An 18,247-nucleotide genomic window follows, 5' to 3' on the forward strand; every position below is an offset into this window, starting at 1 on the left:
CAAAAAATTTCTTCTTTTGTTGGCTGCTAAAGTCTTTCGGGATGTATTTTGTAGCTAAATAATTAGCTATATCCGCGAACCATGGCTCTTCTCCCACTGTCACCACGATGTACTCGTCCGGGAAGTCGTCTCCTACTATTTCTTCTTGCAATTGCGGGTTCTCAAGCCTTGACAAGTGGTCGGCTGCCACATTATCCATTCCCTTCTTATCTTGTATCTCTATGTCAAATTCTTGAAGAAGTAGCACCCATCGTATTAGTCTTGGCTTGGCATCCTGTTTGGAAAACAAATACTTGATAGCCGAGTGGTTAGTAAAAATAGTAGTTTTGGATAAAACCAAATAAGGGCGGAATTTGTCAAAGGCATACACCACAGCTAGTAATTCTTTTTTCAGTGGTGGTGTAATTTTCTTGGGCTGGGTTTAGAGTCTTACTAGCATAATATATGGGTTGAAAGTGCTTATCAACCCTTTGACCAAGGACAGCTCCTAATGCATAGTCACTAGCATCACACATAATCTCAAAAGGTAAGTTCCAATTTGGTGCAATAATGATCGGGGCATTAGTTAGTTTTTCCTTTAAAAATTCAAATGCCTCTAAACACTCTTTAGTGAAATTAAATGGTGCATCTTTTAGTAGTAGTTGTGTTAGAGGTATAGTTCTTTTGGAAAAATCTTTTATGAAACGCCGGTAAAAACCCGTGTGTCCTAGAAAACTCCTAATGCCCTTCACATTGGTTGGTGGGGGTAATTAGGCAATAGTGTCTATCTTTGCCCTATCCACTTCAATTCCCATTTTGGAAATCTTGTGGCCCAACACTATACCCTCCTTGACCATAAAATGGCATTTCTCCTAATTGAGTACCAAGTCGGTTTTTTCACACCTAGCAAGCATTAAGTCAAGATTAGTGAGACAATCATGGAAAGATGATCCAAAAACGGAAAAATCGTCCATAAAAACTTCCATGAATTTTTCTACCATATCGTGGAATATAGCTGTCATGCACCTTTGAAAAGTCGCGGGTGCATTGCATAACCCAAAAGTCACGCGTCTATAAGCAAAAGTCCCACTTGGGCAAGTGAATGTGGTCTTTTCTTGGTCCATTGGGTCTATGGGTATTTGAAAATACCCCGAAAATCCATCTAGAAAACAATAATAGCTATGGCCCGATAATCTTTCTAGCATTTGATCAATAAAAGGTAAGGGAAAATGGTCTTTACGAGTGGCATCGTTTAGCTTTCGATAATCGATGCACACTCTCTAACCGGTTACCGTTCGTGTCGGAATTAGCTCGTTCTTTTCATTGGTTATGACAGTCATCCCTCCTTTCTTGGGCACCACTAGGACTGGACTCACCCATCGACTGTCGGAAATGGAATATATAATTCCCGCATCTAAGAGCTTGACCACTTCCTTCTTGACTACTTCTTGCATATTCGGGTTCAGTCTTCTTTAGTGTTGTACAACCGGCTTTGCTCCTTCTTCCAGGTTGATCTTGTGGGAGCAATAGGATGGAGTTATTCCCTTGATGTCGGTGATGCTCCATGCTATGGCTCGTTTCTACTTCTTCAATACTTGCACGAGTTCTTCTTTTTCAGAATTGGTCAGGTCAGAGGCTATAATTACTGGCTTTTGGTTGCCTTCTTCGAGAAAAGCATACTCCAAATGATCTGGTAAAGTTTACAGCTCCAATTTTTTGCTCTGACTGTTGGACTCGCCGAGTGCAGGTAGGGCACTCGGCGACTTTGTGGCTGCATTTACGATTTCTGCCTTTTCTTCGGATGTACTCGGCGAGTATAGCGGGCCTACTCGGCGAGTAGTTCTGTCAGTGCTCTTCTTCAGTTCTTCATAGTCGGCTTCTTCCAGCAGTCTTTCAATTTCCATCAAGTCTTTTTCTGGATCAAATTCTTCATCCTCAGCTATGAACTTGATGGAATCTTCAGCTATGCCTTCCTCTAGTAATTCATCTAACATATCGATTGAGAATGATGTGTCATGACTATTCCTGAATACTTCATGGCTTGGTCCACTCCGAATGTGACTGAATCTTCTCCTACCCGCAAGGTGAGCTTTGAGTCCCTCATGTCTACTATGGCACTTGCCGTGTTGAGGAATGGTCTTCCAAGGATGATTGGCACTTGTGGATCCGCCTCCATGTCTAGAATGATAAAATCAGCGGGAAAGACGAATTTGTCCACCTTGACTAGTATGTCTTCGCATATGCCTCTTTGAAAGGTGACTGTTTTGTTTGCCAAGTGTATTTCCATGCGAATTGGCCTTGGTTCCAGGAGATCCAGCTTCTTAAAGAACGAATATGGCATTAGATTCACACTTGCTCCTGAATCGGCTAAGGCATGAATGATGGTCAAGTTGCCAAATTGGCAAGGTAAGGTCAAGCTCCCCGGGTCGCCTTTCTTCTTTGGTAGCCTATTTAGCATAGCAGCTGAGCAGTTTTCATTGAGTACCACCTTCTTCACTTCTTCCATCTTCTTTCTATTTGTGAGAAGTTCCTTAAGGAACTTTGCATATTTGGGCATTTGCATGACGGCTTCAATGAATGGTATGTTGATTTGAAGAGTCTTGATGTGATCTAGAAACTTCTGGTACTCCTCTTCCTGCTTCTCCTTCTTAGCTCGGGTTGGGTATGGCATGGGAGGCTGGTAAAGTATTTCACGAACCTATGCGGTGGGTTTTTGTGATGTACTCGCCGAGTCCATACGTGGTACTCGGCGAGTAGGACTGTTAGAATGCATTTCTTGGTTTTCTGCTTGCTTTTCTGCCTCCTCCTTCTGTGATTTATTGGATGACTCAGTCTGAATAGGTGCCAGGGGAGTGATTATCTTCCCACTTCTTGTTGTGACAATGTTTATTTGCGCGCCTCATGGGTTATTTTCTGTTTTGCTAGGAAGTTCGCCCGGTGATCTTTGGTTGATTTGTTGCGCAAGTTGCCCAAGCTGTATCTCTATATTGTGAATAGATGCTTGCTGGTTCCTTAGCATGGTCCTTGTTTCTTGAATTGCAGCATCATGGTCATTGTGTCTTTTTTCTGAAGCAGCTACAAATTTTGTGAGCATTTCTTCCAAGCTTGGCTTCCTTTCTTGCATCGGCTCCTCCTTTTGATAGAACCCTCTCCCTTTTTGCCTAAACCTTTCCTCCTTGGCTTTCTTTTACTCTTCATAAGGGAACCAATCTTTCTTTTGTTTGCGCCAGTCTTCATCATATCGGTCTCCACTTGAGTAACACACTTGCGCCTTCTTGTTGCCATTTTCATCTAAATCACAGTCTCTAGTGAGGTGAGGCCCATTGCAGTTTTTCACAACCCACCCGAATAGCATGGATTGTTTGATCCATCTTATCCATCCTCCTATCCATGGTTTTTAGCATAGCCATGACCGCGGATAAGTCTTCAGTAGCTGCATAGGGAGCTCCCCTAGTGACATCATGCCTAGGGTTGTGGTATTCTCTAGAGTGTTTAGAGAATTCTTCAATTAATTCTTTGATCACCGGGGGTGGCTTCTTTGTGAGTGGGCCTTGCGAGTCTAGTAACTGCCTGGTTGTGACATTGACTCCATCATAGAAGATGGACACTTCTTGCTGGCTGTTGAGGTCATGATGTGGGCAGTTTCTTAGTAAGGTCTTGTACCTTTCCCAAGCTTCATATAGAGACTCTCCAGCTTGTTGTTCAAAGTTAGAAATGGCCTTCTTCAACTTGGCTATCTTGGAAGGTGGGCAGAAGTGATCAATGAATTCTTCTTTCATCTTGGCCCAAGTGGTGACTGATCCGGGGGGAAGTGATTTGAGCCAGTCTTTTGCAACACCCTTGAATGTCACTGGAAGCATACGAAGTAGCTGAGTCTCGCGGGGCACATTTAGAACATTGAAGTAATCAGCTACATCATTGACTTCATCCAAATGTTTGTAGGCATCTTCATGGTCTTTTCCATAAAAAGGTATTTCCTTAAGTAAAGCTAGGATATGACCCTTTAGCTCGAAGGTAGCAGTCGCGGGAATTGCGGGTTGCACAAGTCCCGGGCCAGTGTCGTCTCGCATCCTCTTCTTCCATTCTCCCATGGGGATTTCATCAATGTTATCCATTGTGACAGCTAACTCTTCCTCGGATTCGTGCTCGTATGTCGGGTCCTCTTCTTCTTCGGTCTCGTACTCGATATCCTCCTTAGCCGGTTCGTCGATTACTAAGGAAACGCTGGATGCTCCTGATTTGTTGCTCTTCTTTTTCCCAAAAACAGTCTTCAAATTAGACAAGGGTGATTTCTTTGGTGTACTTGAACTGTGCACGTCCTTTCCCTTGTTTCTTTTCAATGTGGTTTCGGGATCTTCAAACGGGGGTACCAGCGGGGCGTTTGATCCTCTGGTCATGAAAGTCCTGAAATAAACAGAATAAAAGCGTAAAAAGAACAAAAAAAAAATTATACTAAAAGAATTCGAAAATTTAACTGCTGATTACGCTGCTACTCGCCGAGTAGGTGCGACTGCACTCGGCGAGTACCAATGTATTTTTGAGAAAATTAGAAACTTTCTATTAAAACTAAAACAGATACTAAAACCTAATTACTGACTACTAAACTGTAATAAAGTAACTTTATGCAAGTAAACTCACACAAAGGATCGAAAAAAATTAGGAATTAGATTAATTATTTAGAACCGTTCCCCGGCAACGGCGCCAAAAACTTGATGTGTGTAAAATGCACTTGTTTTATCCCTACTTTTATTAATATATTTAGCACACAAAGGCAGTGATCCTGTCTTTTAGTGGTATAGTTTAGTAAGTAAGGTGTCGAACTCAGGGAACGGAGAATTAAACTAACAACTAATTTTAACTAAAACAATTAATGAAAGTAAAAGGTTTTTATTCTAGTTTTGCAAGACTAGAAACTTAAGTAACACTTAATTAAGTAAATGACTAAAACAAACAACTAATTCACCAAATTTGATAAAGATGTTTCTATTTAGGTTCAACCAATTCACTCCTATGGTTATTTATATTTATGATAGATTAATTATTATTGGCTACCAATTTAAGTGGTTAGGTTCATGTTCATTACTCCTAACCCTTAGACAATTAACTAATTTAAGCGGTGATCAAGTGTTTAAACTAATTAATTCCCTGGATTAATAATTTGGATTAAATAAGATTTGTAGTGGTAAATCAGTTTAATAAATCAATTAACCTCTTGTTTGATGGGTTTTCAAACAAGCTCACACATTAATCTAATTATTGTCTTATTAATCTTAGTTTCATAATCATTATTCCTAAGCATATGAATTGGTGTTCACATAGACATATGAGGTTAACAACTAAGAGATGTTCATGCAGCTTAATTGTCTTCCAATTAACAGAAAATAATCATGATTAATGCATAAGGGTCTTTAACAAACTTAATTTAATAGATCACCAATAAACAATTAATCAAAACTAAGAATTAAACCATAGGAGTTCCTTGGTATTCCCCAAATAGAAACAAAAACGAAATTAGTTCATAGTTGCAGTGAAATCACACACAAAAACAAATTCAACTAGATTAGACATCATCAAATCCTAAGCTTAAGTGGAATGATTAACCTAGTTGCTTCAATTCTTCAAAAGGTTGGAGATTAGAATTCCTCAGCGTCTTCTGGTGCTCTTAATCGCAGAAGGATCTTCAAAAATCGCCAAGAGTGTGTTCTCCTCGGATAAAGGTTCGATTTTTATAGATATCTCAAAACAGGGGGTACTCGGCGAGTAGCAGACCCAACTCGCCGAGTAGACTCGTTGTTATCCGTTTTAGATCAGGAGTCGTGGCTATCTTCTGGAATATTCAACAGAACTCGCCGAGTAGACGCGTGTACTCGCCGAGTAGGTATAATTTTGTTCCTCAATCTTCATTCTTTGGTCTTCAATTGCTTTCCCTTGCTCCCTTTTACTCCCAAGCATATCTTTTGGACTGAAAACAAAATTTAAACAATATTAAGTACCTTTTGTCCATATTATTCACATAATTAGTTAAAAATGAATAAAAATATATACTAAATAATTAACTAATTATGCACATATCAACCATATTTTGGGATTTTACAAAGTAGCTCTCGTAGGTGCTCCTCATGATGCTCCCTCGTCTTGGAGTAGACCAAAATATCATCAATGAAAGCAATAACTGACTGGTTGAGAATCAGTTAGCATATCCATTTCATAAAATCCATATATATTGCAGCTGCATTTGGTAAGCATAAATGACATCACCACAAACTCATAATGTCCATCTCGAGTTCATAACATTTTCTTCTCCACATCCTCCTCTCTAACCCTGATCTGGTGGTGACTCGACCTAAAATCAATGTTGGAGAACCAAGATGCACCTTGAAGTTGATCGATAAGATCATCAACCATAGGAAGTGTGTAGCGATTCTTCACCGTCAACTTGCTCAACTCTTGATACTCTATGCACTTCTGATGAGAACTGATGTGTACAGATATACCTACCAGTTTTAAATTTGTAACCTAACAAAACTAACTAACTAATGCACGTAGGTGATGTACCTAGTCAGTTTATAATATTGAAAAGTAAGTCGGGTGTCGATCACAAAGAACGATAGTTAGATAATAACTTAACTACTAAAAGCTAAACTAGGAAAAATAACTTAAATTGGGGGGTTTTACTGATTATACTAAACTCGTAACTTATGTCAAACAAATAGCAATAGAAGAACAAAAAAATACGAAATGAAATGATTTAAATTCAAGATTAAAGAGTACTTTCATTTAGTTCAGAATCCCCCTCTTTTTCTATGGTTGATTTCTTATGAATATTTATATTGGTTAACAAATTATTATGTATATTTATATTGGTTACCAAATTATTATGTAACTAGTTATTATGTTCAAATTCCTAGTTTTTACCAATATATGTACTACCACGTAATGTTCAAACAAAAGTTATCACAAAATTGGTATAGAGATCAATTTAGCTATGTATGATAAATCTAATACCTACCTATATAAGATCAAGACAAGCAACCAAGCACAAATTATGGATAAATTTTGCTCTCTAACACAATCAAAGTTACTAACTTATATCTCCAAATTCTAGAATCTATTTAATCACTAGAGTTAGCAATTCAATGTTCATAAACAAGTAGATAAAATAATTATGCAAATAGAATAATAATCTACTACACAAAACTTGTAGGAAAAGCAATTTAGGCAAGAACTTTAACATTTAAGGTATATGATTTATCGGTACAAGTTAAACCAACATAAAAACTTCATAAATTGAAAATCAGCACATAGTCAAAGGGTTCATCATCATTAAACAAAAGTATGAGGGTTTTAGCCCATGATTAAAGCAGATACAACAATAGAATCAAAGCTAATTAGAGTAGACATGATAGAAACTAACAAACCGAATGATTGAATTTTGTTTTCTTCTTCAAATCTCCAAACATGAACTCTAAAATGACTTTGAATCATCCAATGACTTTCTAGAGGGTTTTTGTTGTAGCTTTTTCTCCAGAAGTCTGCCAAAAGTCTCTCAATTTGATCTAATACTCGATATAAATAGTTTCCATAAAATCAGCCTTCACATCATGACCATAAACATGTAGTGAAAATAAATATTTTCCCGTATTCGCCAAGAAAAATACACAACAACCTATAGGAATCTTCTAAATACACGTGGTTATGATGTGAAAGGTGTTGTGTCACGTTGTGAATATGGATTAATGCAAGAATCGAGAATCTTCTGAATGTCACACCGTGATATTTGTAACTCCATGTCGTGGGAAATGTAAAATACTCAATTTCTTCTTCGTTAATCTCCTAGTTTCAGCTCCAGTTCTCCAAGTATCCAAATTCTAACAATTTTGTCTCCTTTTCTTCGAGGATGTCTTCTTTGGCTGCAAAATATAATTTATCGTAATAAGTACCAAATATATTTTCATTTTACCAAAATATAGCTTAATTGTATTAAAGTAATGCCTAAACATATGCATAAAAATAGCAATATCAAATTACTCCATACTTGCCTTATCCTTGCGATCAAGCAAAATTGATTTTACTACATTACATAGAACCATGCCCACCAATATCACACAAAAAAATTCGAATTGAACCCACTAATTATGCATAACCACAATGCATGTATTTGTATCTAAATATCCTAGATACTTCCCAAGCCCTAAATACTTACGATCCTCATAAACTTTTCCCACTTATTTTGAACTACATTCAGTTTATGCATCCCTCGAAATCCATGATGAATCAATGAATCGAGTATGATATTAATCAGAGTTAATATTGAAGAAGTTATGAGAGATTAAACACATCATGTAAATAAGATTTCACTTTAGGTCTATTACGCTTTGAGTTTATAGAGAAAAATAGACAAGACTGCAAAGTTCTATCTAACTCTAGTAGATGATCCTATTTATAGGATACATAAAGCGTACAAAAAGTATACTAAGGCATAACCACTTAAGCTTCATATAATAGCGCCCTAGTAAAATATATTACGAATCATACGAAGAGTACAGAGTATACTTCGACTAATTACAACAAAAACAACCCTTACAATCCCCCCCTTTGTAATCATAGTCGAAGACTTCAATTCGTAAGCAGCTGGATGGAATACAGCATCAGTCTTCGTATCTAAGTATACTAGGAGATTATCTTCTTAAGCTCTTTCTTGTCTCCTTCATTGTTGTTCTTACAATGATTCATACGAACAATTAAGTTTGTATATTGAGAAGTTGAGTATCTTTCCACCTCACCAGCCTGGAACAAAAATCGTTTCGATTTCCCAGCCTTGTCCTTTCCTTAGAAGACTAACCCAAAGGGCTTCAAGAAAATTTCACCATCAACATACTTTTTCAGATCTGCTTGAGTCTTCGAAGGAGCCATTTTATCTATTATTTCTAATCCTTTCATTGTAGCTAACTCCACATCAATCAAAGCCAAGCATTCATAATAATTTTCGATAAAGATCTTGATGTCAGTAACTCCGAGCTTGAACTCATCCGGATCAGTATTTTGAAGATAAGAGAAAGATCTTTCCTTCGATAGCAATACAACTTGTATAAGGTCATACAAGTTCATTAATGGAAAATCAGCAATAGTAAAATCAAAAACATTCCCATTTGCCCTGGCTACCACATACTTGATATTTTGGACTGTGTTTTCAAAAACAACATCCTTCTTTATACTGATCACTTTCTTTATCTTTATTAGTGACCACACTTCTTCAGCAGGTTTCGCAAGAGCTGCATGAAATCTGATCTTCATATGTGTTCCTTCATCCTTCACTTTGAATTTACTTTCGGCTTTGAACTGGGGCATGATGAACATCATCTCATTGATCGAAAAATCCAATTGGCTTGCGTCAGTATTCGTAACCATGTAGCTCTATTTTGGATTCTTTTCGAATGAATACATATGATTGAATGCAAGCTTGGCTTTGATTGTTTCGTAGTTATAATGCTTTGATGGATCAGCTTTGTTCATGCCTGGAGGATCACTTACCCTTTGTGTCATTATGCTTTGTATCAATCTCATCCTCTCCAGTTCAGCCTCAGCCTCAGCTTTCTTTTCTTCCTTTGACTTCTCCACCAAAATAGTTTTTCCTATGGCTTTCAAAGTTGAATCTTCTATTACTTCTTTTGTTTTCGAATCACTCCCACCAACATCAGCAGATTTACCAATCATAATACCTTTCGAAATTGGTCTTGTAATTAGCACAGTTGTTACTACTGTCGAAGTAATCGGACTAGTAGTTGCTATGATTGGCTTTGTAGTTGGGATCTTTGAAGAAAATACCTTTCCCACCACCTCCGCATCGTCACCACCAGCCTTCGAATCTTTAACCTTCCTTTCTCCCCCTTGCACCCTGGTAAAAATAGGTGGGGCATCTATTGTTGGAAGAAGGCTGGATATGCGAGAAAGAGGAGCCAATTGTTTGAGAAGTATATCTTCGAATTGAGAAAATTTTTGTAAAAGAAAATCCGAAGATAATTGAGAAGGTGAGACTGGTTTTGTAGATAACTCTTTGAGCTCCTTTAACAAAGTGATAACCTCCATAAAATTTATGTTTTTAGTTGTAGAAAGTTGAGATAGTTGAGGACTTAAACTTTCATACAACTAGGCAAATTTCGTCACAGCATCACAAATGATGTCAACCTTCTGATTTAGAGTAGCATGTTCTGTTCGAACACATGCAATCTCTTTGTCCATATCTTGACGAAGCTCTTGATGTTTAAAGTTGACATCCTCATGCACCTTTTTAACGTCTTGAATGAACAATACATGACGTTCCTTGGTCGTCTTTCACAAGTCCTTCAGATTACCTTCAAATGTGGATTTCTAAGAATTCACCCTCATCTCATTGTTGTGATCACACAACTCAACTTTCTCCAAAAGACGAGACTCAAAGTCTTTGAGCATGCCAGAAACTTTCGAAGTGATCCTTCCTTCTAACAATTTTAACAAACCATCAACCTCCAAACTTGACACAAAATTACATCCTCCAAGATCTGCTTTTGATTGAAGAATAGAATTCAACTTTGTATTCAAAATTTTAAATTGCTTCATTGTCATAAGCATATGATCTGGAAATTCAGCTTCGTCTTCATCAAATACCAAATTCTAAAAAGTACCTCCAAAACCTTCAGATTCATTGTCAATCTCCATAAAGATAGATTCTTGAATTGGTGAAGTGGTTGTGGGTGGATCAGTTGATTGAGAATAGAAAAGAGAAGTAATTGGATGTTTAATGATGTTTTCGAATGTAGGGGAATCTATGGTTGAAGTAATGGGTATGACAGGTGTAATTTGTGGAGAAAAAGAAACAAAAGTTTTTGAGGTAGCATGTGAAGTTTTAACTTGTTCATCTTTCTTCGAATCATCCTCACCCATGATGAAATTTGCATCCGTATTAAATACGTTTACAAGAATGTCTGAAGTTCGTGCCTCCTCAAAAAATGACTAGGTAACCGAATCTTCGGGTGGTATAACAGTTGTCTGTGAAGGAGTAGAAGTATATGTTTGGAGATTTGCTTAAGGAGTTTCTGGAATCCTTTGATCTTCGTCATCTGTAGATTTAGAAGAGATGATCATTTTGCTTGTCCTTTTCTTATTCTTTGAAATATGTTTAGCCATATCTGTAGCCCTTCGTTTATTTGATGATGGAGAAACAGTTGTTGTAATTTCACAAAATAGGACTCCTTGATGAGTAACCTGTGTCTTTCATACTACATTAATGAGTGGAGATCTGCTCTTGTGCTTTGACTTCATCTTGATTCTTCGAAAAACACCGGTCTTCGAAGGAATAATTTCATTTTCTTGATTTTCTGGACCAACAGGCTTAGTTAAGGTTGTGTCAGCAACCGAAACTTCGTGTGTTACTGGCTCTGCATTAGTATCTGGTAGCTTCTTTGGAATCTTCGTAGACTTAGACTCCTTGAGTGGTTTATCAGAAGAACCAATTTCAGTCTTCTTCGTACGTTTTGACTTTGTCTCCTCCCTTGCCAATATAATCCCAGTCTCAATAGTTGTATCAATTGTTTGCAAATAAGTCAATAAGATTGTATTCGTTGGATCAACATGTTTGAGAATCACATCAGGAATACGAGCTACAAAAGGAAACTGCTCAGCATCATCAGTTGCATCCTTCAGACAATTGTATACATGAAAAATTGCTTTTTCGTCATCATTTGGTACCAGAATATTCTCTTTCTCGTAAAAATACTACAGAATCAAGATCCAATATCTTGCACACGAAATTCCATGAAGAGCATTTGTGTTTTCGATACTCTTTAGAAATTCTTTACATGGTTGAGTAGAATAGTCCACTTGTAGATTAGAATAAAGCCCTGCAACCATGGCATATACCTCCATTCGACCCTTGTCAAGACCAACTGTTCTTCCAGTCAATCACCTCAAGAAAAGACCAAATAAGAAATTCCAAATACTGGGAAGACCAGACTTCTTGAAGTCACTGGTCTTTGATAATTGAGGCTGATGGCCCATTTCATTAAACATATGAACGATTTGAGGAAAAGTAAAATTGACATACGGTGGGGAATTAGGGATTTCCAAAATCTGACAGAAAAGCTTCTCGGACTGTCTGACCTTTGTATCATTAACGAGATTGAAAGTAACTGCATCAAAAGCTTTTGAATAAGTAGTAGTTGATCCGACTTGAGAAAGCAATGAAAGTGGAACAGAAAAAGAATTGAACATTGCTTTTGACAGAACATAACTCTTTAAAGCAATGATTAACATCTTGAGTTCTTCAGGGTATTGAGAAACATTAGCCTCCACTTGATAATTTGTACCCTGAATCTTCATAATCGGTAAAGAAGTAACATCATCAATGGTGTGAGAAAGATTAGCATCTGGATTTGTAGCAGCCGCCATTGTTAGGGTTTGAAAGCTTGGTGTTTATCAGAGAGTATCTAGGAATTATTGTTATTGTAAGCGTAAACTGATAATGAACCGTTGAATCCCCTTTTATATGTAACCCTTGATTTTAGAAATAAAAGTGGGATGTGCATTTAATGAAATTTGACGTGGCACCGAGAAAATCGCGTAATGATGATGACAAAGTGACCATGCATGATAAAGTAACTATCACGTCGCCTCAAAACCCGGACAGAATACAAAACGTCCCCTCAAACAGGTTGTTTTGTTTGCCCCAATGGAATAGTAACCACCAGAACCCTTCGTACGGAAGTAGGGCTCTTTTACTTTTGGGTTTTAAAGTAAAGTCATTTTCCAGATGTTTAAAATCATCAGCCTGAGTTGGTGTTACTCAGTACCTCAAGGATTTTGTGTGTGCAGTGTTCCAAAGAATTTAGATAAGAAGCAATAAAAAGAAAATTTTGGAATTCAGTGATGTCAAAAATTCACTTTCACACGAAGGCAATTAAAACCCCGGACAAAGGTTGCTTCGTTAATCATCAAGAGAGATGATCAACAACTTGTGTATGTTCCCGTGAATTACAATCGAATACTTGTAATGAAGTATCGAAGGGCTCCTTTTAAAAGGCTTACGAGGTGGCTTAATGAATTTTGTTACATATCAACCTAAACATAAGGTGCGTAAGTGTAACATAAATTACTTGTTTGACCAGTGTAGTCAGTGACAAGTTTGCTTTGGAAAACTTTTAAATGACTTTGAATTTCAAATAAAACTCACAGATAAATCATATTCAAGAAAAAAAATTGTGTAATGGATCCTGTTGGGTAACAAACATCGTGGGTTTCGAATGTTTGATCAAGACCACTCATAAGAAATGAATATGATTTGGAGTTTCGAATGTAGGTACTGAAACAAATGTTTTGTTAAAACCTGGAACATAGTTCCCCATCAATTCATTAAATGTTTAGAGATTTGGGTTTCACTTTCATCACTGTCTCATGATGTCTGATCATAAAAACTAAGTTTTGATATGTCTAGGTTTCGATTGGTTTGATCAGATACCTCTTGGACATATGTCTTCGTGTGTGATTGTGTAAGAATTTTGAGATGAAAAATATTGGTAGTAGACACGAAATGTACCTCTATTATTTTTGGACCGAACAGTAAACTCTTAACTCATGTGAGAAGAGTCAGGTAGCTCTGAAGACTAATGTGAATACAAGCGTGATTGGGAAGAAATCTTTGTATGAAAGTTTTCATTAAGGCTTTTAAACACACACGTTGACTCAGTAGAGGCTTTAGTCAACATGCTGCAGCATGCTTTTAGGGACATCTTAACCAGTTCAAAGTAATCAAAAAAATACCTAAGCCTAGAATTGTAAGCATTACACTAAATGAATCAATATGTAAATCTGAAACAAAATACGAAAAAGAAAACAGAAACAAAATATTTTTGTTGTTTTTGAATTTTTGAAAAACAAAATAAAAAATAATTTTGGAATTTTTGATTTTTCGAAAATAAAAAAAATAAAATCTTTTTGGAATTTTTGATTTTTCGAAAATAAAATAAGAAACTGTAATGTACTTGTTGCAAACATACGAAATTTAGACATTCCTTGAAAAATGACAAATATACGAATTCGAAGGATTCGAAGAGTTGACTATGAACAGTAACCTTAGAATACCAAATGATATTCCTTTTTCTTTGATTTCGTGCCTCTGAACCATTCCTTTTTAACCATCATCATGCTTTTTTGCATGGAACGCAGTTTCCATCGATCATTCCAAGTCCTTCCAAAATTCTTACAAATAACTTTTCATCTAACGGTTTTGTGAAAATATCACCTAACTGATTTGTTGTTTCCACAAAATGCACTTCAATATTCCCATATTCTACTTGATCCTTGATGAAATGATAATGAAGAGCTATATGTTTAGTCTTCGAATGCTGCATAGGATTATGAAAAATTCGTATGACACTTTGAGAATCACAACATAATGGAATCTTTTTCATATTAATTGCATAATCATGAAATTGACTTTGGATCCAAATTGTTTGTGATGTACAAGCAGCAGCAGCCACATATTCTACTTCAGAAGTTGAAATTGATACACACGTTTACTTTTTTGATTGCCAGCTCACCAGTTTACCATCAAGCAATTGACAACCACCACTTGTACTTTTTCTATCAAGACTACAACCACCCAAGTCTGCATCCGAATAAGCTTGAACAAAGAACCCAGTTTTCGAAGGATACCACAATCTTAACGAAATTGTTCCCTTAAGATAATGAAATATATTCTTCACATCAGTGAGATGTGGTTCTCGTGGATTTGACTCATACCTAGCACAATTACACACAAAAAACATGATATCAGGTCGACTAGCAGTAAGATAAAATAATGAAACAATCATGCTTCTATAAAGAGTTAGGTTAATTGCAGGTTTATCTAACAAAGGTGTCAGCTTTATGTCAGTTGCCATAGGAACTCGTAATTTCGTGCTATTAGTCAATCCAAACTTCTCTAGCAGATTCTTCGTATATTTTTCTTGATTGATAAAAATACCTTCTTTTTTTTGACGAATATTCAACACAAGAGAATTATTGATTTTTCCCATCATGCTCATTTCAAACTTGCTTTTCATCAAATTTTCGAATTCTCTAAACAAAGCAGGGTCAGTTGAGCCAAAAATAATATCATCAACATAAATTTGAACAAGAATTAGATGACTCCCAACTTTCTTTTGAAATAATATGGGATCAACTGATCATTGTTTAAATTTAGATTGTTTTAAGAATGAAGTAAGCGTCGCATACCATGCTCGTGGTGCTTGTTTTAAACCATAAATTGCCTTATCTAAGATATAAACATGATTAGGATGTTCTTCGTTAATAAAACCTGAGGGTTGTTCTACATAAATGGTTTCTTCAAGCTCTCCGTTTAAAAATGCACACTTCACATCCATTTGATAAACATCAAAGTCTTTGTGAGATGCATAAGCCAGAAATATACGAACAGCCTCGAGTCTTGCGACGGGTGCAAAAGTTTCTTCGTAATCTATTCCTTCTTGTTGAGAATAACGTTTAACAACAAGGTTGGCTTTGTTTCGAACAACCTTTCCATCTTTTTCGGTTTTATTTTTGAAAATCCATTTTAATCCGACAATTGAAACATCATTTGGTTTAGGAATTAATCTCCAAACCTTGTTTCGTTCAAATTCAGATAATTTAGATTGCATTGCAACAACCCAATCTTAGTGTTCCATTGCAATCTTAACTGTCTTTGGTTCAATCTTAGAGATTAAAACATTGAACATGCAAAATTCTTGACGAGTATTTATGTCATACCCCGCTAAAGCGGAAACACGAGGCGTGGCAGTATAAAGGGGTTCATAGCAAAAGCTAAAAGACAACACCTACCATAGTATTAAAAATCATTACAATTCTATAATGGGTTTGAACAACTTCTAAAAGAAATTACAATGTAAATTGAAATACAACACATGCGAATGCTCCAAAAAGTGAAGTGTCCCTAAGTGCCACTTACTCGATGATTCCTGAAAAAGCATGTAAAACGAGCGTCAACTATAAAAATAGTTGGTGAGTACTCACAAGTTTAAAAATAATATTGGTTTCATGTATCGAAATCAAAATTTTGATATAAGTTTCCATAGATAAAAATATATTGCTAAAATGAGTAAATAAGTTTGTGTAAACAAAGTTCATTGTCGTCATGAGAAATAAAGTATGTTGCCCAACAGTGATGCAACATTCATATCCTCATGGGAAATAAAGTTTGTTACTAAAATGAGTAATCAAGTTTCATTGCTATAAGGAGCAAACCAGTTTGTTACTATAAGAAGCAACCAAGTTTTTTGCTAAAACAAGTAAATAAGTATTTAGTAACAAAAGTTTGTTGTTACAATGAGATACAAAGTTTATTGCTATAATAAGTAACGAGTTTGTATGTGTATGAGCAAACAATGAGTTCTCAACCAAGCCTATGACTGAAGCCCTATCAAGATCCATGCTTATCGTTCCATAATGACTGAAGCCCTATCAAGATCTATGCTTATCGTTCCATAGATTATATGGTATCATGCACTCCAGCAATCGGGCGAGTGAGGAGTTGTTAATTCCTAATAGCGCTATACATAATGAACATTGGCTCAAAGAGTTAATGGTTAGAGAAAAGTGTAAGGGAGGGGCCTTAAGACGAGAAGTTCTCATGTTCCGTGTTGCATAGATATACGTAGAGAGATATAGCAATAAAATAGCAATCATGTTTGATACAAATCAATTTAAATACAACGAACAGATAATAGTTTTCTGGGACATGCTTTTCCACCCCAAAACAAAAAAAAAATGAAAATAGGGGAGTGCGTGAATACTTACAATATGCAAAATATAGAAACCAAGTTTATAAGAGTCAAATAAATACAACGAATATAAATAGTTTAGGACATGTTTTTCCACCCCAAAACATTTAAAAACCGAAAATAGGGGAGTGGTGAATACTCACAATATGCATTGAGATGATGCAAATGGTGCCTTCAACTATGATCCACTTGTACCACTATCGATTCTTACACGATGTTACACACTAATGAGTCTCTAATAGAAAGCTAACACTAGTATATTTGCTACTATAATAGAATTATGTCATTATTGTGTTAAAATTTCATATTGATAAGTTACAAACATTTTTCTGAAATGGTGAAATTTTATAACTCATGTGATTAAGATAATTTTGGATATCATTTTCCATATTTTTGTAATATTAACTAAGGGTGTTTCAATACATTTAAAAGTGTTTTAAACTCCTAAAAATCCAAAAATATTATCAAACAGTTTCCATAATTCATCAAATTTTAGATTTTTATTCCAAATACAGCAAAAGTCCTCTAGAAAATTTCCCTTGAATTTTTGATGTGATTAACTATTTTTCTAAATTTTTGTACCTTCATAACAATATAAATTCGTGAAAAATATAATCCAGATGATAAAAATTCCCAAACTTTTTATAATACTGACATTAGACATAATTAAGCTGGGAAAAATATAAAAATGGATTTCCAAACTATTTAACCCAATTTTATGATTTTTGAGCTTTTATTCTAATACAAATTGAAATAAATACAAAACAGTTTCCAAAACTGCCCAAACTTTTTGTAATACTGTTGTTAAACATTATTAAGCTGGGAAAAATATAAGAATGGATTTCGAAACAGTGAACCAATTTTATGATTTTTGTGTATTTATTTTAATAAAAATTGAAATAAATAGAAAACTATTTCTAAAATTGCCGAAAATTTTTGAAACAATGTTATTAAATATTATTAAGTTGGGAAAAATAAAAAATGAATTTATAATCTTTTTAACGCAATTTTATGATTTTTGTGTATTTAATCTTGGGAAAATAGAAGAAAAATAGTATACAGAAGAGAAAAATCATCAACATTTTTATGTAGCATCCACATGTATTACAAGATGTTCTGGTAAATTTGAAGAAATTTTAGATGTGCAGAACTATTTTTTTTATTTTTAGGCCATTATAAAAACCAAAATCAGCTAAAAATAGGAATGCATTATGAAAAAATCTGAAAATATTTTTCTGAGGGTTATACAACAGGTAGAAACTGTGAAAGTTTTTATATATCATTTTCACATTCTCTAAAGTGGTTTTATGATATCTTGGATCCAAACTAAAAAAAAATTCAAAACCGTACTAAACAGTAACAAAAACCGATGAAATTTAATTTGGGGTTATTATGTAGCATAGCAGTCATCCACGAATTTACCTAGGATTTTTAGACCCAAGGATGTCTTTTATATGATT

The 18,247-nt window shown here is 35.5% G+C and overlaps 1 protein-coding gene and 1 non-coding gene across 2 annotated transcripts; one reads left to right on the forward strand and one right to left on the reverse strand.

Annotated features, from left to right (window-relative positions):
- Window positions 1-1,966: 1,966 nt before the first annotated feature.
- Window positions 1,967-2,485, reverse strand: LOC111903598 (uncharacterized). The gene has a single exon (XM_023899366.1). It carries the CDS (start codon window positions 2,483-2,485, stop codon window positions 1,967-1,969), a length of 519 nt encoding a protein of 172 aa, XP_023755134.1.
- Window positions 2,486-3,603: 1,118 nt separating this feature from the next.
- LOC111903625 (small nucleolar RNA R71) lies at window positions 3,604-3,710 on the forward strand. The gene has a single exon (XR_002854233.1). It is a non-coding gene; the product is annotated as a small nucleolar RNA R71 (small nucleolar RNA).
- Window positions 3,711-18,247: the final 14,537 nt, after the last annotated feature.

This window comes from Lactuca sativa, chromosome 8 (assembly GCF_002870075.4).
Source record: "Lactuca sativa cultivar Salinas chromosome 8, Lsat_Salinas_v11, whole genome shotgun sequence".
NCBI classification, from domain to species: Eukaryota; Viridiplantae; Streptophyta; class Magnoliopsida; order Asterales; family Asteraceae; genus Lactuca; species Lactuca sativa.